Genomic DNA, 19,190 nt, shown 5'->3' on the forward strand with positions numbered 1-19,190 from the left:
AAAGTACATTTGCACAGTAGCCACTTTAACCACTCACAGTGAGCACGGCATAGTAAATTACCTTCAGAGCCTCCTTCTCTTTCTCCACTCGCTGGAACACCAGGTGCTCCTTGACCAGGGCAGACTCTTTGCCGTTGATCTCCTCCCTTAGCTGGTCAATCTGATGGTTCATGATCTTCAGTTTCCTCTTCATCTCTGTGATCTCATCCTGAAAGAGAGGGTGGAGAGTGAGTGAGTGAGTGAATGACTGAGTGGGTGAGCAAGCGAGCGAGTAGACTGACCAATCGACAGACCGGACAATCACAACTGAATCATATGTAAATCCAACCTGGGCTTCGATGAGGTTCTTGCTGTAGAGGTTCCGATCAGATCGGACGGCCTCGTAGAGGTTCTGCTGCTGTTTGAGCTTGGTCTCTGCCTCTGCAATCTTCTTCTTGTACTCAAAGATCTGCATCTCCCTCATTTTAATGTCCTCCATGTGTTGGAGCACCTGTGGAAGAAAAGGAACGAAGGAACAGAGGATCATCCCAAGAGGGGGTTTAGTTTGGGACTTAATAGAAGACTTGGGCTTACGTAACCAGAAGCTGATAGCTAGCTGTTTATATAACACAACCTAGACACAATACTGGCATGCTGTAGTCCTAAATGATATACTGCAATGTTCAAATTAAGTTCCTTACCATTTTCTCCACCTCATCAACATATGTAAAGATGCTTTGTCTGTTGCAACACATGTCGCATATCACATTATCTCATCTGCAATGTTCAAATGGAGTTCCCTCCCATTTTCTCTGCTTCATCAACATTAATGCTAGTACTACATTACTGGTACATTACCGGTCCTCTGTAGCTCAATTGGTAGAGCATGGCGCTTGTAACGCCAGGGTAGTGGGTTCGATCCCCGGAACCACCCATATGTAAAAATGTATGCACGCATGACTGTAAGTCGCTTTGGATAAAAGCGTCTGCTAAATGGCATATTATATTATTATTAACTGAGCCTAAATCCCTGGGGCTGAATGTATCCAACGTGGATTTAAGATCAGCTATGCCCTTTAGATCACAATGAATACGATTACATGGACAGGGGAGACCTGCCAGCACTCTGGGGGCCTCATTGATAAGCGTTGTGTAAATTTCACACTAAATATCTGCTTAACCCATTTCTGAAAATAATGCGTACTTATAAAAATATTGAGATTTATAAACCTGCCATACGCCACACATACGCATGTTTCTCACTATAAATCAGCCCGGTCCTGAAACTATGCGCATGTGAATGAGCATTATTTATTCGCCTGGAAAACGCCCTTCATTCACCTTTTATGGTGATAAATAACAACCCTATTTGCTGTATAATAAGTATATTGAAATTAAGCCATTACAGTTTCACCAAACAAAAGCAATGGCACATTTTATCAAATGTTTTGGAGGTGTTGCCACAATGTTTTAATCTTCTGCTGTGACATTTGCTGTATTGGGCAAAGGACTGTGACAGTTTCTGAAAGAAATAAACCATGACAAATTGTTGTGGACCTGTTAGCAGAACATTTTAATTCAACAATGTTTTGCATGGACTTTTTCCCGCAACCTAAATATGCTGCACTGTCCTTAATTCTGAAACAGTGTATACTCGAGACATTTTTAATTACAGTATTCAAACCACAGAACTAGAATGAGATTATATTTTATGATTCAGACGTACAGTAGTAGCCTACACACCTCAACGGAAAATATGAACTGTCTGTTCTACTGTCTGCTTTTGAAACCCGAGGCGCAACATCGTGAGACTTCCGGGAACGCTTGTGAAACAGACCAAACAAACCAGGCCGGGGTTTGGGAAGTCAATGAGAGAAGTGAAATAATCTTCCTTAGTTGTTCATTTTCTCAAAATCTAAAGGCACAACCTAGATTCAAGCCAATGTCTTTAGTTGAACATGTTGCTACTTCAACCTCGTGAACGTGACAATCTGACACATTTTCATTTTCGTCAAAAACAACTTTATATTGAAGGAGTACCTTTGATTTGATGGACTTCACATGCGCAGTTCGACCGTTAGACCCGATAACGTGTTTCTACGCATGAGTTTAACTAGCCAACGTCGCCTTGACATAGCCTACAAGCGTGATCTGGGATTTCTGTTGGAGAAACAGTTTCTTCCTATCTTCATACTGTACTGTCTTTGTCGTTACTAACCTATAGAAGTACGAGATACCATACCCGTTCACAGGGATGGCTAAATCTTGAAACTCCTTTTGTCACCACAGATTTAAGAAAAACAGCTTTTAATTGCTTGGTTTTGTCTCCCCTGCCTAAATAAAGGTTAAATAATTCCTATTTATAATTTTTGATTGCAAGGATAAAATAAATAGATGTTCGCTCTTCTTACTAACGACAAATAGCTGCATTTGTTTTGTCATTATGTTTTCCTGTTGTTGTTGTTTTATGAATAGCGTGTCATCCTAACCATTCCTCATTTGCATAAAGTACTTACTTGCCTGCTCGCAATGCAATAATTACTAGAAGTAACAAGAAGTAGTGCATTTGCAGGGTCTGAACTTTGCGTGGAGGTAAGCACATTCTCCAGGCAAGTTCAGTTTTTATAAATGCAGTGAAAACTGGTGCATGTTTTGTTTTGCAGGGAAAATGTTATATTTTGTACATACGCAGCGTTTATAAATGAGGCCCCTGGTCTCTCCACCCATCCCTGAGTTATCTTAGTGCACCTTGACCTGCCTTGTGTGTGAGGTCGCTGGCCTCGTTGATATAGCGGTCACGCTCCTTCTCTAGCTGGTAGATGATCTTGCGCTGCTTCTGGGCCTCGTCGCGGTAGTTCATGATCTCCTGGTCCAGGTTCTTCTTGGACTGCTCATGGAGCTTCACTACATTCAGCTGCTTCTCCGTGGCATTGGCTGCCTTGACCATGTTCTACAATGTACACACACACATGTGCATGCCAACACACACAAAACAAACCAATAAACAGACACACACACACACAGACACAAATGTACATGCACAAACACACACTTTCACAATGGGTTGTGAGCAGATAAGAGTGTGTTTGGTGCACATTAGTCACATTAAGAGGTGTCTAATGAAAGAAATCATGCAAAACAAGACCCGCAAATAATGAAACAACATAGGCTATACACATAATGTCATGTAGCATTGGGTGCTGGCAATGCCGGGGTTGTCGATTTGATTTCTGCATGGGGTACATACTGGATGTGTCACTGTCAATGTTGACAGTTCTGCAAGTTGCTTTAGATAAAAGTGTCTGCTAAATTATATTATTCTCTGCATACATACCTTGTTCAGGATGTCTCTTTCCCGCATCAGTTCGTCAATGCCTTTCTTGTCAATCTCCATCTGCTTTTTGGAGGACTCCATTTCTGTTCACAACACAAGGTTCATGTTCATGTTGTTTTTCAGTGAGAGAGAATGATAGACATTCTGTATACACAATTGATGTACCTTGCACACAAACCCCACCACAATGTAACCACTACATTTCATATTTTCTGAGTTACTAAAAGATAAGGAAAAATGGCATCTTCCTGTCAAAAAGAGTGCTTTTGACAGTGAAGAGTGGAACAGAGCAGAGGAGTGTTTAAGTGTCAAACCAGATATTTGTGTGTGTCTCCCGGCATACACTACCGTTCAAAAGTTTGGGGTCACTTAGAAATGTCCTTGTTTTTGAAAGAAAAGCATTTTTGTTGTCCATTAAAATAACATCAAATTGATCAGAAATACCGTGTAGACATTGTTAATGTTGTAAATGGCTATTGTAGCTGGAAACGGCTGATTTTTAATGGAATATCTACATAGGCATACAGAGGCCCATTATCAGCAACCATCAGTCCTGTGTTCCAATGGCACGTTGTGTTTGCTAATCCAGGTTTATCATTTTAAAAGGCTAATTGATCATTAGAAAACCCTTTTGTAATTATATTAGCACAGCTGAAAACTTTTGTGCTGATTAAAGAAGCAATAAAACTGGCCTTCTTGAGACTAGTTGCGTATCTGGAGCATCAGCAATTGTGGGTTCGATTACAGGATCAAAATGGCCAGAAACAAATAACTTTCTTCTGAAACTCATCAGTCTATTCTTGTTCTGAGAAATGAAGGCTATTCCATACGAGAAATTGCCAAGAAACTGAAGATCTCGTACAACGCTGTGTACTACTCCCTTCACAGAACAGCGCAAACTGGCTCTAACCAGCATAGAAAGAGGAGTGGGATGCCCTGGTGCACAACTGAGCAAGAGGACAAATACATTAGAGGGTCTAGTTTGAGAAACAGACGCCTCACAGGTCCTCAACTGGCAGCTTCATTAAATAGTACCCGCAAAACACCAGTCTCAACGTCAACAGTGAAGAGGCGACTCCGGGATGCTGACCTAGGCAGAGTGGCAAAGAAAATATTAAAATGGGAAAAAGAACACAGACACTGGACTTTTTCTTTGCAATTCTGCCTAGTTCAGCATCCCGGAGTCGCCTCTTCACTGTTGACGTTGAGACTGGTGTTTTGCGGGTACTATTTAATAACATATTTGCAAAAGGATTTTCTAATGATCAATTAGCCTTTTAAAATGATAAACTTGGATTAGCAAACACAACGTGCCATTGGAACACAGGGCTGATGGTTGCCGATAATGGGCCTCTGTACGCCTATGTAGAAATTCCATTTAAAATCAGCCGTTTCCAGCTACAATAGCCATTTACAACATTAACAATGTCTACACTCTATTTCTGATCAATTTGATGTTATTTTAATGGACAAAAAAATATATTTTCTTTCGAAAACAAGGACATTTGTAAGTGACCCCAAACTTTTGAACGGTAGTGTACATTTGTGCGGGCATGTGTATTCGTGTTTGTTTAGTTCTGCGTGTGTGTGCATGTTGAAATCAAATCAAATGTTATTTGTCACGTGCCGAATACAACAGGTGTAGACTTTACCGTGAAACGCTTGCTTACGAGCCCTTCCCAAAGATGCAGAGTAAAAAATAAAATAAATAGCAACACAAGAGGAATAAAATACACAAGAATGGAGCTATATACAGGAAGTACCAGTACCAGATCAATGTGCAGGGGTACGAGGTATTTGAGGTAGATATGTACATGAAGGCAGGGTAAAGTGACTAGACATCAGGATATATAATAATAAAACAAAGAACAGAGTAGCAGCAGCATATGATGAGTGTAAAAGTGTGTGTATGTGTGTGTATATGTGAGTGCGTGTGCATGTGTTATGTGTGTGTGTGCACATGTAGTGCATGTGAATGTGTGTGGGTTTAGTGCGAGAGTGTCAGTGTAGTTAGTGTATGTGTGAGTGTATCCTTGCCTCTCTCCAGGCCAGCGATCTGGTTTTTCAGCATGTCCCTCTGCTGCTCCACTTCCAACTTCTGATCCTCCGTCTGTCGGAACTTCCGCTGAGTGGCCTCTCTCATCTTTGTTAGTTTGGCAATCTCCTGACGCATCTGATTCACCTCCTCCTCCTTCACCTGAGGAGGGGTGAACAAAAGGAGGGAGGAAGAGAAAGAGAAAGAGGAAGAAGAGCGAGAGAAAGAGAGAGGGGGGTGGGGGGTCAGAGAGGGAGGGAGAGCGAGAGAGAATAGGTATTTATTGTGTTGCTGGCATTAGGGCTCCTGTCCAATTTTCGTTGTCTCTCTGATAACAGTTCAGGAAGAGGCCACTCCATTCTCAACAGGATTTGTTTGAGGAAAGACAAGTTTGCAGTGGTTTGGGATAAAATTGTCCCTTCTTTTTTCCCTCCCTTCTCTCTCTCCCTGTCCAAGAAATTTGATTTAATTTGATTACGATTGAAAAGGCAACACTGATTCTAGATAAGCACTCCTACTTTGCCACACTTTGCGAATATGGGCCCATATGCGCTGACATGCAATGGTTTGCGAAAAACTGCCAAAAAACAACCATGGGGTCCCATGATTAAAATATGGTTTTACTGGCATGATGTTTTGATCAACAGTAGGCAGCACTTTGTGAGGGCTCTCTATGGATGTCCGTCATCTGTGGAGCTTCTCTCAACCATGCACACGCACACAAACACACTGGGTGTTTGTGGGCTTTACCTTTAGGTCAGATGCCCTTTGTTGAGTGTCGAGGGAGAGCTGCTCCATACTCAGGGCATTCTGTTCATTCTCCTGCTGGAGTTTGGTGTTTCTCACTTGCAGTTGCTCCAGCTCCTTTGTGGCCCGCTCATTGAGAATCTGTGAGGGGACAAACGGCACAAATCAAATCCCACATTAAATCTAAACCCCCTACAGCATACATGTAAAAGTTGTATTCCGTGTGTGTACGACTGGCACCGTCTCTCAAGTTGGTGCTCATCTGTGAAAAGATTGGAGGATGAAGGGGAAGGGAGAGGACCGGTGTACAGGGAGGGTGTAACGTCATCCCCCCTGGTCACGGCCTCACCTTCTGCTCCCGCAGCTGCTGCTCCAGCCTCTGCTGCTCCTCTTTGCTGCGCTGGCTCTGCAGGTTCAGCACTTTGATGTCCGACTGCTTGGCTTCCAGGTCCGTGTGTAGCTGCTTCACTTCCTTCTCCAGCTTCTCCTTCCGCCGTGTCTCCCGCGAGCACTCGTTCTGACGGACTTGGATGTCTTGCTGGAGCTGTGGTGGACAGGATACAGGATCAAAACGATGTCGTTAGTAGCAAGTATTCCAGGAGATAGCGGGCACTGGAGTGTACTTACTATATGCTAAGGCCCCAGTCAATTTATGACTGGATGTGCCAAGACTTGTGGACACACTGTCCAGCAAATAAAGCGTACTGGTTTATTTGCAACCGAATGGGAATGAGGACTGAAATGATAAACAATTACAGTCAGGTTCCAGACAACTACCAAGTGTATGGCCATAATACCTACCTAATAACTAATGCCCTACCTGCCAGTTAAGTGACGTTAAAGCAAACGCGCAATATTTTTAAAAAAATGTGATGTTTAAGATGTAATGCTACATAAAAAGAAAATCCTATTGAGTTCTCTGTTCAACCAAGAACAAGTTTTTTTGGGGTTTATACTTGTTCAATTTGTTGTCATTAAGTTGATTAACAATAAACACCTATAAATGTAAATGGTGATGTTGAGTGTCTGCATTACCTGAGATATGGTTTCCATTGCCTTTTCTTTTTGAACCTCCATCTCTTGTTGACTGGCGGTGGCCTTTGTTAGATTATTTCGCAGAGTCACCACTTCCGTAAGCAGTTCATCTCTTTCCTTGGTTAGTTCCTCTTTGATTTTCAGCAGATCGTTCACACTGAAAAACAAATGAGCTTTCAGTTAAAACTTCTCTAATGTTATCTTTATCTAGAGATGTAGGCAGTGCTTAATTTGTAGGCTGAGGCTGCTGATCCGTAGGTATCCGCCCCTTCCCGTCACCCTGGATCCTGCTGGAAAGATCCATATCATGTTCTGCGCATGTGTTTCCTTACCTCTACTTTACGAACACATTTTTGTGGTCACCCTCCCTTCACATTTCTCATTGCCAATCATGAATAATAATTCTTCAAGTTTTACCGGTGAAACGTCCATGCAGCATCTACATGCCAACCATTTGATGTCTATCAGTTTCATGGGAATATGCATTTAGATCTTCTTAGTTATGTACAGGGTTGTTTCGAATTTTGTACAGTGAGAGAACCTGTGTTTTGTTTCAATCAAAGCACATGTTTTGCATAGTGGCGCGCTGTCACGCCCTGGCTCTGGGGACTCTTTAATGTTGAGCCAGGGTGTGTAGGTTCTATGTTATAGTTTTCTAGGTTTCTGTTCTAGATCGTTGTATTTCTATGTTGGCCAGGGTGGTTCCCAATCAGAGGCAGCTGATTCTCGTTGTCTCTGATTGGGACCCATACTTAGGCAGCCTGTTGGCGCTAGTTATTTGTGGGATCTTGATCCGTAAGGTTTGTGTTTAACCCTAGGACTTCACGTATCGTTTATTGTTTTGGTTCGTTGTGTGTACACTAATAAAAGTATGTACGCCTATCACGCTGCGCCTTGGTCCGCTTCATCATGTGTCAACGATCGTGACAGAAGATCCCACCAAAGGAGGACCAAGCAGCGTGTCCAGGAACAGACAGCCTGGACTTGGGAGGAGATCCTGGACGGGAAGGGAACCTGGACTTGGGAAGAGATCCAGGCCGGAATGGATCGCCGTCCTTGGGAGGAGACTGTGGAGGCGCGCTACAGAGAGGAGCAGCGACAACGCAGTGGGTACCGGCCGAGGAGGAAGCCCGAGAGACAGCCCCAATAAAAAAATGTTGGGGGGCTAAAAGGGCAGGCTCCGTGTTATGCGGAGCCACGTACTGTGCCGCGAGTGTTCCGGCACAGTCCTGTACGTCCTGTGCTAGCAGCACGCACGTGTCGTGCTAAGGTGGGCATGCAGCCAGGACGGAGTGTGCCGGCTCAACGCTCGTGGCCTCCAGTACCCCTCCTCGGTCCCGTATATCCTGCACCAGTGCCACATGCTGTAGCGCCAGTACGAGTGCACAGCCCTGTACGTCCTGTGCTGATGCCTCACACATTGTGTGGAAGTAGGCATTCAGCCAGGACGGGTTGTGTCAGCTCTCCGCTCCAGACCTCCAGTCCGCCTCCACAGTCCGGCCCGGCCTGTTCCGGCTCCCCGCACCAAGCCTATGGTGCGTGTTCCCAGTCCAGCCCGGCCTGTTCCTGCTCCCTGCACCAAGCCAGTGGTGCGCGTCGCCAGCCCGGTCCGGCCTGTTCCTGACCCTCGCACCAAGCCTGTGGTGCGCGTCGCCAGCCCGGTCCGGCCTGTTCCTGTCCCTCGCACCAAGCCTGTGGTGCGCGTCGCCAGCCCGGTCCGGCCTGTTCCTGTTCCCCGCACCAAGCCTGTGGTGCGCGTCACCAGCCCGGTCTGGCCCATTCCTGCTCCCCGCACCAAGCCAGTGGTGCACGTCGTCAGCCCGATCCGGCCCGTTCCTGCTCCCCCGCACCAAGCCAGTGGTGCGCTGTCGCCAGCCCGGTCCGGCCCGTTCCTGCTCCCCGCATCAAGCCAGTGGTGCGGCGTCGTCAGCCCGGTCCGCCCGTTCCTGCTCCCCGCACCAAGCCAGTGGTGCGCGTCGCCAACCGGTCCCGGCCCGTTCCTGCTCCCCGCATCAAGCCAGTGGTGCGCGTCGTCAGCCCGGTCCGCCCGTTCCTGCTCCCCCGCACCAAGCCAGTGGTGCGCGTCGCCAGCCCGGTCCGGCCTGTTCCTGACCCTCGCACCAAGCCTGTGGTGCGGCGTCGCCAGCCCGGTCCGGCCTGTTCCTGTTCCCGCACCAAGCCTGTGGTGCGCGTCGTCAGCCCGGTCCGGCCCGTTCCTGCTCCCCCGCACCAAGCCAGTGGTGCGGCGTCGCCAGCCCGGTCCGGCCCGTTCCTGCTCCCCGCATCAAGCCAGTGGTGCGCGTCGTCAGCCCGGTCCGGCCCGTTCCTGCTCCCCGCACCAAGCCAGTGGTGCGCGTCGCCAGCCCGGTCCGGCCTGTTCCTGTCCCTCGCACCAAGCCTGAGGTGCGCGTCACCAGCCCGGTTCGGCCTGTTCCTGTTCCCCGCACCAAGCCTGTGGTGCGCGTCGCCAGCCCGGTCCGGCCCGTTCCTGCTCCCCGCACCAAGCCAGTGGTGCGCGTCGCCAGCCCGATCCGGCCTGTTCCTGTCCCTCGCACCAAGCCTGAGGTGCGCGTCACCAGCCCGGTTCGGCCTGTTCCTGTTCCCCGCACCAAGCCTGTGGTGCGCGTCGCCAGCCCGGTCCGGCCCATTCCTGCTCCCCGCACCAAGCCAGTGGTGCGCGTCGTCAGCCCGATCCGGCCCGTTCCTGCTCCCCGCACCAAGCCAGTGGTGCGCGTCGCCAGCCCGGTCCGGCCCGTTCCTGCTCCCGCATCAAGCCAGTGGTGCGCGTCGTCAGCCCGGTCCGGCCTGTTCCTGCTCCCCGCACCAAGCCAGTGGTGCGGCGTAGCCAGTCCGGTCCGGCCCGTTCCTGCTCCCCGCATCAAGCCAGTGGTGCGCGTCGTCAGCCCGGTCCGGCCCGTTCCTGCTCCCGCGCACCAAGCCAGTGGTGCGCGTCGCCAGCCCGGTCCGGCCTGTTCCTGACCCTCGCACCAAGCCTGTGGTGCGCGCGCCAGCCCGGTCCGGCCTGTTCCTGTCCCTCGCACCAAGCCTGTGGTGCGCGTCGCCAGCCCGGTCCAGCCTGTTCCTGTTCCCCGCACCAAGCCTGTGGTGCGCGTCGCCAGCCCGGTTCGGCCTGTTCCTGTTCCCCGCACCAAGCCTGTGGTGCGCGTCGCCAGCCCGGTCCGGCCCGTTCCTGCTCCCCGCACCAAGCCAGTGGTGCGCGTCGCCAGCCCGGTCCGGCCTGTTCCTGTCCCTCGCACCAAGCCTGAGGTGCGCGTCGCCAGCCCGGTCCGGCCCGTTCCTGCTCCCCGCACCAAGCCTATGGTGCGTGTTCCCAGTCCAGCCCGGCCTGTTCCTGTTCCCCGCACCAAGCCTGTGGTGCGCGTCACCAGCCCGGTTCGGCCTGTTCCTGTTCCCCGCACCAAGCCTGTGGTGCGCGTCGCCAGCCCGGTCCGGCCTGTTCCTGCTCCCCGCACCAAGCCAGTGGTGCGCGTCGTCAGCCCGATCCGGCCCGTTCCTGCTCCCCGCACCAAGCCAGTGGTGCGCGTCAGCCAACCGGTCCGGCCCGTTCCTGCTCCCCGCATCAAGTCAGTGGTGCGCGTCGTCAGCCCGGTCCGGCCCGTTCCTGCTCCCCGCACCAAGCCAGTGGTGCGCGTCGCCAGCCCGGTCCGGCCCGTTCCTGCTCCCCGCATCAAGCCAGTGGTGCGCGTCGCCAGCCCGGTCCGGCCCGTTCCTGCTCCCCGCACCAAGCCAGTGGTGCGCGTCGCCAGCCCGGTCCGGCCTGTTCCTGACCCTACACCAAGCCTGTGGTGCGCGTCGCCAGCCCGGTCCGGCCTGTTCCTGTCCCTCGCACCAAGCCTGTGGTGCGCGTCGCCAGCCCGGTCCGGCCTGTTCCTGTTCCCCGCACCAAGCCTGTGATGCGCGTCGCCAGCCCGGTTCGGCCTGTTCCTGTTCCCCGCACAAAGCCTGTGGTGCGCGTCGCCAGCCCGGTCCGGCCTGTTCCTGTCCCTCGCACCAAGCCTGTGGTGCGCGTCGCCAACCGGTCCGGCCCGTTCCTGCTCCCCGCACCAAGCCTATGGTGCGTGTTCCCAGTCCAGCCCGGCCTGTTCCTGCTCCCTGCACCAAGCCAGTGGTGCGCGTCGCCAGCCCCCGTCCGGCCTGTTCCTGACCCTCGCACCAAGCCTGTGGTGCGGTTCGCCAGCCCGGTTCGGCCTGTTCCTGCTCCCCGCACCAAGCCAGTGGTGCGCGTCGCCAGCCCAGTCCGGCCCGTTCCTGCTCCCGCATCAAGCCAGTGGTGCGGCGTCGTCAGCCCGGTCCGGCTCGTTCCTGCTCCCCGCACCAAGCCAGTGGTGCGCGTCGCCAGCCCGGTCCGGCCCGTTCCTGCTCCCCGCATTAAGCCAGTGGTGCGCGTCGTCAGCCCGGTCCGGCCCGTTCCTGCTCCCCGCACCAAGCCAGTGGTGCGCGTCGTCAGCCCGGTCCGGCCCGTTCCTGCTCCCCGCACCAAGCCAGTGGTGCGCGTCGCCAGCCCGGTCCGGCCCGTTCCTGCTCCCCGCATCAAGCCAGTGGTGCGCGTCGTCAGCCCGGTCCGGCCTGTTCCTGCTCCCCGCACCAAGCCAGTGGTGCGCGTCGCCAGCCCGGTCCGGCCCGTTCCTGCTCCCCGCATCAAGCCAGTGGTGCGCGTCGTCAGCCCGGTCCGGCCCGTTCCTGCTCCCCGCACCAAGCCAGTGGTGCGCGTCGCCAGCCCGGTCCGGCCTGTTCCTGACCCTCGCACCAAGCCTGTGGTGCGCGTCGCCAGCCCGGTCCGGCCTGTTCCTGTCCCTCGCACCAAGCCTGTGGTGCGCGTCGCCAGCCCGGTCCAGCCTGTTCCTGTTCCCCGCACCAAGCCTGTGGTGCGCGTCGCCAGCCCGGTTCGGCCTGTTCCTGTTCCCCGCACCAAGCCTGTGGTGCGCGTCGCCAACCCGGTCCGGCCCGTTCCTGCTCCGCGCACCAAGCCAGTGGTGCGCGTCGCCAGCCCGGTCCGGCCTGTTCCTGTCCCTCGCACCAAGCCTGAGGTGCGCGTCGCCAGCCCGGTCCGGCCCGTTCCTGCTCCCCGCACCAAGCCTATGGTGCGTGTTCCCAGTCCAGCCCGGCCTGTTCCTGTTCCCCGCACCAAGCCTGTGGTGCGCGTCACCAGCCCGGTTCGGCCTGTTCCTGTTCCCCGCACCAAGCCTGTGGTGCGCGCGTCGCCACCCGGTCCGGCCTGTTCCTGCTCCCCGCACCAAGCCAGTGGTGCGCGTCGTCAGCCCGATCCGGCCCGTTCCTGCTCCCCGCACCAAGCCAGTGGTGCGCGTCGCCAACCGGTCCGGCCCGTTCCTGCTCCCGCATCAAGTCAGTGGTGCGCGTCGTCAGCCCGGTCGGCCCGTTCCTGCTCCCCGCACCAAGCCAGTGGTGCGCGTCGTCAGCCCGGTCCGGCCCGTTCCTGCTCCCCGCATCAAGCCAGTGGTGCGCGTCGTCAGCCCGGTCCGGCCCGTTCCTGCTCCCCGCACCAAGCCAGTGGTGCGCGTCGCCAGCCCGGTCCGGCCTGTTCCTGACCCTCACACCAAGCCTGTGGTGCGCGTCGCCAGCCCGGTCCGGCCTGTTCCTGTCCCTCGCACCAAGCCTGTGGTGCGCGTCGCCAGCCCGGTCCGGCCTGTTCCTGTTCCCCGCACCAAGCCTGTGATGCGCGTCGCCAGCCCGGTTCGGCCTGTTCCTGTTCCCCGCACAAAGCCTGTGGTGCGCGTCGCCAGCCCGGTCCGGCCTGTTCCTGTCCCTCGCACCAAGCCTGTGGTGCGCGTCGCCAGCCCGGTCCGGCCCGTTCCTGCTCCCCGCACCAAGCCTATGGTGCGTGTTCCCAGTCCAGCCCGGCCTGTTCCTGCTCCCTGCACCAAGCCAGTGGTGCGCGTCGCCAGCCCCGTCCGGCCTGTTCCTGACCCTCGCACCAAGCCTGTGGTGCGGTTCGCCAGCCCGGTTCGGCCTGTTCCTGCTCCCCGCACCAAGCCAGTGGTGCGCGTCGCCAGCCCAGTCCGGCCCGTTCCTGCTCCCCGCATCAAGCCAGTGGTGCGCGTCGTCAGCCCGGTCCGGCTCGTTCCTGCTCCCCGCACCAAGCCAGTGGTGCGCGTCGCCAGCCCGGTCCGGCCCGTTCCTGCTCCCCGCATTAAGCCAGTGGTGCGCGTCGTCAGCCCGGTCCGGCCCGTTCCTGCTCCCCGCACCAAGCCAGTGGTGCGCGTCGTCAGCCCGGTCCGGCCCGTTCCTGCTCCCCGCACCAAGCCAGTGGTGCACGTCGTCAGTCCGGCACGGCCCGTGCCTGCTCCACCGGTGTCCAGTCCAGCTCCGGCCAGCGGGGCCAGACCAGACCAGGGGCGCTACGGGGGGGTAGAAAGAGAGTGGTGGTCACGCCCGGAGCCGGATCCGCCTCCGAGGCAGAATGCCCACCCGGCCCCTCCCCTGTTGTGTTTGGTTGGCGCGGTCGCTGTCCGCGCCTTTTGGGGGGGTTTGGGTACTGTCACACCCTGGCTCTGGGGACTCTTTAATGTTGAGCCAGGGTGTGTAGGTTCTATGTTATAGTTTTCTAGGTTTCTGTTCTAGATCGTTGTTTTTCTATGTTGGCCAGGGTGGTTCCCAATCAGAGGCAGCTGATTCTCGTTGTCTCTGATTGGGAACCATACTTAGGCAGCCTGTTGGCACTAGTTATTTGTGGGATCTTGATCCGTAAGGTTTGTGTTTAACCCTAGGACTTCACGTATCGTTTATTGTTTTGGTTCGTTGTGTGTACACTAATAAAAGTATGTACGCCTATCACGCTGCGCCTTGGTCCGCTTCATCATGTGTCAACGATCGTGACACGCGCGCAGTTGAGCTGTGGCCGTATAAGAGAGAAATGCGACCATTCGCACCATCATCCTAAAATCACTTACAGTAACTTTATACTATGCTATTATATTTGGTTCTGTTATGTATAATACTACCATTATGTGATCTTGTAGATATTGATTCAGCTTTGATCTAACTTGATCAAACGAGCACCATTCGCCTGAGTAGCCTGTTCTCTACGAGTAGAGAAGAGACTGTGCGTAAGTAGAGATTCCTGCACATGCGTAGGAGCTTCGGGATCTTTAGTCATTGAGAAGAAAGGTCCAGTAAAAGTCGGATCCGTAGCCTATAAATCGGGACGTGCCGAAACTCAAAGTGCGCATGAGAGGGGGTGATCTGGGGGGCTCGGAAGTACTGAAATGCATGGGGGGGGGTTCACCTTTTTAATAAATCAGTGCATTTGCATAGTGGCATAGAGTAGCCTAGAGCAGAAGCGTTTCTAGGACTTGCACACAAAAATGTCATTTTATAAACGCATTTCATGCAATTCTACATCTTTTTTTATATATACCACATAAATTACCGATATGACAGGGTACTCTGACATTGACAAACTGAGATCAATAAAAACTAAGATAGGCTAGTGGAGAGATGGAGAGAGAGTTGCAGGCTCATGTCTATCAGAGCAGAGAGAGATTGAGATCACAGAAATCTCATTGTAGTTCTGTGAGAGATAGGCTACAGGTGCATGCTTCTCTCTCTCACCACAGCAATGGCCAAGGGTTGGTCTCAAAATATAGGCTACAATGTGGCGCAAACTTAAACCCGGACCTAGCCCAACCCGAATCAATTCTCAGAATATCAAGTGCAGGCTGAAAATCTAAATTTTTACATAACGTTTTTTAGGGGGCAGGAGAATTAACGAGGAGGCAACTTGATATAGCCTAACTAGGATTATATATATATACTTTTTTTTACATTACAAACAGAGGAAATGATATGTCATGCCACGAGGTACCGGATCCAGGAAAATATGTGCCAGAACACAGCAGTCAAAAACTGAGAGGTGCCGGATCCTGTTCAAATTAAGCACTGTATGTAGGCCTTCAGGTATGACAATAATCTCTAGTGAATTGGTAAATTCAAAGGAAGTGGACAATGTACAGTGCGAGTGTGCACAACTCAACTCACCCATGTTCTTGACCCACAGACAAACCAGCTCCTTGTTCAACAAGTTTTGTTAGATTTGAAATTTCATGTTTCAATGTTTGAATTGTCTCTTTTGCTCTGAGCTCTTTATCGTGGGCTGCATCAACCATTTTCCAAGCCTTTTCTATTTCCTAAAAGAAAAAAAAGTGTTCAATACCCTTTTGTATGGCCATAATACTATGACAAATCTGGGACATGTTGAAATAAGGCACAGTTCTAAAACAATGCTCTATTCTGCTCAAAATGAAGAGTGTGAATATTTGTACTGCATAATACCCTACATGCGCTTATTGCCAACACTAATGACAACCTTCACCCTAACCTTAGGCTGTAGGCTTATTAAACATCTATGCAGCTACTCATGTTTTCACCATGAAGGGCCTACCTTCTTCAGAGAAGTTATAGTCGTTTGATCTTCCTGGGACAACTTCAGTGCAGTAGCAACTTTTACTGAATTGGACACTATCTCTGCATTCAGCTCCCTGCATTTTGTCATCAGCCTCTTCTCACTCTCATGGGACTTCTTCAGGGCGTTGGTGAGTTTCTCATATTCAACCCGGAATTTGTCCAGGCTCTTGTCTCCCACCAACTCATTGAGAACCTCCTGGAACTCCTTCTCCAGTGATTCAAAACTGTTCTCATCTGCTTCTGGCTTCTGACCTTTATCCTGGGAAAGGACACACAAACTGTAATCAAGCACTTGTCAAATCTGAGAGAGTAAGCTAATTGCAAGGTACTGAAAGGGACACTTTATGTGCTCTGTATGGTTTCACTCCTGCAATAACTACTGTAACTGATCTGTTTTCTATTCATCTTATGTGTATCTGTTGCAGTTGATCTTGTTTCTTGCCCTGACTGTACTATACATTTCCCGATTGTGACAATAAAGATTGATTGATAACTGTCACAAGTTACTATAGGCCTACTATAGAAATGCAGTGACATGAAGAAAAATGACTTGACAGTGCTGGAACGTTAACGTTAACATACTGCAAGCCCCGATCAGTATCTATCTACCTGTGCGTTAGAGACCTCTCGCCCAGAAAGCTCTGATTCAAACTCCCATTCACCAGCTCTGAAAGCGTTTTAATGTCAAAAGACGTTAGTCGTTGATGACCAAATATGGAGTTTCGCTGAGCATCTATCTTCATTTACTACCGTTACGGCCGGTAAGTACTGTCATTGGAGGTTCCGAATAGGCATTGTTTGCCCATTTTTATTTAGAACTTTTTTTGGAAGTACATACCGGCCTTAAATTAATATAGTTGCTCCATATTTGGCGATCAACGAACGTATTTTGACATAGGCGGAAAGCTTGCAGAGCTGCCGATGGTGAATGGAGTTTGAATCGGATTGGGAGCTTTCTGTACAGTACTGAAGAGCCCTATCTCCTTCAACGCCACGGATGGTCAGTCACGATACAGTAGGTGACTGACTATTCACTAGGCACCAACCAGACGAGAGAAAACGGACTGAAGTTTTCCAACAAGAAAGGCTTGTGTTTGTTATCCTTTGCTAAACGTTTTGCTGCGGTGTCCACTAATGAATACTACCCAGAGGTAGCACCTGTTGCTTTTGGCAAAACAAAACGTAACGTTAGCTATCTAGCTAGCTATACAAACCAGCACAACTTACCTCCATGTTTCCTGTCCTGTTAGTCAAAAGCGCTTAGTTATAATACACAATATTGTAATTTCCTAAATGTCTGCACCTCATTTGTTAGCGAACAGCTGGCTAGCTCCAGTAGCTAGCTAGCCCTCTTCATGTTGTTCATTCATACACTCCAAGGAAACGCGTCCCGTTACCAGGCAACGACTGCCAGTTCTCTGGGTTAGCGCGGGTGAGGCATGAATATGATGACTTGAGCCTGCCCTGTGACAAAATTACTTTAATACGTTTCAACTAACTTCACCTTGTATTATCAACATTTGTTGTTAGGAACATCAATATGCACTCATTGTAGATTGGAAAGATATGTTTTTTACCGTGGTAAAAAGTTGATTTGATATTCAATATTCGCCGGACATTCGGACCTTCAAAGTTACAGACCTCAGGTTAGGCTCTTTATGATGGAAAAAAAGTGTACAACATTGCTCAGGTCTTGTTTTCGATTCTGAACCGAGGTTCTTATCACATGGCTACGGTGTAGGCAGCCTACAGCACGGTCGATGCAACTATACTGAACAAAAATATTAACACAACATGCAACAATTTCAAAGATTTCACTGAGTTACAGTTCGTTTAAGAAAATCAGTCAATTGAAATAAATTCATTAGGCCTTAACCTATGGATTTCACATTACTGGGAATACAGATATGCATCTGTTGGTCACAGATGGGTCATTCTACAGATGCGGTGACATTTCAGTATTGTCAGTGTCCCAAGATGTACTAGTGTTATAACTTGTCAGAACATTTATCAAACTACACTTAAATTACAACATTTCAAAGTTTTACATGTTTTTAATATGGAGTAGAGAATATGATTTTAAACAGAGATGAATTTCAATACTTATATGTTTGCTTTTCTTAGGAGTATTAAGAATTTCGCCTGTCCCTATTGACCATCATGCAAATGGCGTGACTCATTTTGAGTACACAGTGTTAAATAATAATGCTTTTTTTTGTTAAATTAATTGTATATGCCCCCTTATTATGCATAATCCATTTTCTCAGCATAAGACATTTTATTTTCTGAGAAATTCAGGCTTTTACCCCTGTCCTTGTATTTCTTTCAACCCCGTAACGCAACAATACCCCCACTCACAATTAAATAATGGTTTGATCCTGTGGACATCATTTATGAGGAAGTGACATCATACAAGTCTTCAGAGAAGCCTGGTGTGATAAGTGGTAAGCTGCTCTCTCACTTTTTATAAATATTTCATGTTTTTTAAGCACATATGGGCTTTGTCAATCTCAGGTATTCAACTCTGTTGGGGGGAATTCATAGTTAAGATTTTACCAAGAATTGTTTTTATAGCTATGAAGTATAACAATGTATTTTGTTGAATAAGGCCATGTGGCACACTGCTAGCTGCTAGCATCCCGAATTAGCAACAGATTAGCACAAAATCTTCAACCCTGTCACATTCAACCCCATCACATTTTTCAATGTTACGGGGTTGAATGGCTGTTACAGGGTTGAATAGCTGTTAAATCTTAGCAATATTTAATGTATATTGCTTAATACCAATCATATTTTCTTGTTGAATGTTTGTTGTTTACGGTTTTACAGTATCAACTAAAAGTACGAGGAATTTTTGAAAATAATAACTTTAAAAAAGTGACAATTAATTTGTTCTCTCTCCTATATACATTGACATATTTAGGAGTATTATCTGCAAGTTCATGTTCATTTTACTACATAGTGATTAAAAGGATACAATATTTAGTCTTGAAGAGTAAGCAGGTCATTGACTTGACCTTGACCTACAATTTCAGATTCAACAATGGAAAAAACAGCAGCAGAAAGGAAACACACATAGAGAGGAAGGTGAGGGACATCCGCGCGCCGGTGGTCAGGTAATTCTCCTGGAAATGTAAGATCTTTAAGACACGAGGTGGTGGTGGTCATGGACACACAATCAACAGAAAATAAAGTTTTGTTGCTTTAAAGCATAATTTGGTAATGCATAAAAAGACTAGAGAATGTAAATGAAGACTAGTCTAAAAAGACATACAGTATACTGCCTTGGCAACTGGTGCGTGAGGGGTTCATGTTCACTAGCCGACTGGTTTGTACTGACATATTTAGGAGTATTATCTGCAAGTTCACGTTCATTTTACTACATAGTGATTAAAAGGATACAGTAATTAGTTTTGGAGAGTAAACTGGTCATTGACTTGACCTTGACCTACAATTTCAGATTCAACAATGGCAAAAAACAGCAGCAGAAAGGCAAAGAGAGTACAGGGCAAGAAGAAATGCTGATCCAGAACGAAGGGAAAAGTACCTCAGGAGTGAACGCATGAGATGGACAAAATATGTTTTAGCAGGAAAGAAGAAAGGAATAGGAGATCTAGA

The 19,190-nt window shown here is 49.8% G+C and overlaps 1 protein-coding gene across 1 annotated transcript in view; it reads right to left on the reverse strand.

Moving 5' to 3' along the window:
- LOC123483403 (cilia- and flagella-associated protein 58-like) overlaps positions 1-16,942 on the reverse strand; it is a 36,457-nt gene extending 19,515 nt beyond the window's left edge. Inside the window, exons 1-11 of the mRNA XM_045213386.1 lie at positions 16,800-16,942; positions 15,550-15,831; positions 15,147-15,295; positions 7,131-7,287; positions 6,445-6,639; positions 6,099-6,236; positions 5,351-5,510; positions 3,314-3,396; positions 2,738-2,929; positions 329-490; positions 62-208 (exon numbers count right to left, since the gene is read on the reverse strand). Coding sequence (XP_045069321.1) covers positions 62-208; positions 329-490; positions 2,738-2,929; positions 3,314-3,396; positions 5,351-5,510; positions 6,099-6,236; positions 6,445-6,639; positions 7,131-7,287; positions 15,147-15,295; positions 15,550-15,831; positions 16,800-16,805 — 1,671 coding nt within the window. The 5' untranslated portion in view covers positions 16,806-16,942. The remainder of the gene's footprint in view (positions 1-61; positions 209-328; positions 491-2,737; positions 2,930-3,313; positions 3,397-5,350; positions 5,511-6,098; positions 6,237-6,444; positions 6,640-7,130; positions 7,288-15,146; positions 15,296-15,549; positions 15,832-16,799) is intronic.
- Positions 16,943-19,190: the final 2,248 nt, after the last annotated feature.

Source organism: Coregonus clupeaformis, unplaced genomic scaffold (assembly GCF_020615455.1).
Source record: "Coregonus clupeaformis isolate EN_2021a unplaced genomic scaffold, ASM2061545v1 scaf0107, whole genome shotgun sequence".
In the NCBI taxonomy this organism is placed as follows: domain Eukaryota; kingdom Metazoa; phylum Chordata; class Actinopteri; order Salmoniformes; family Salmonidae; genus Coregonus; species Coregonus clupeaformis.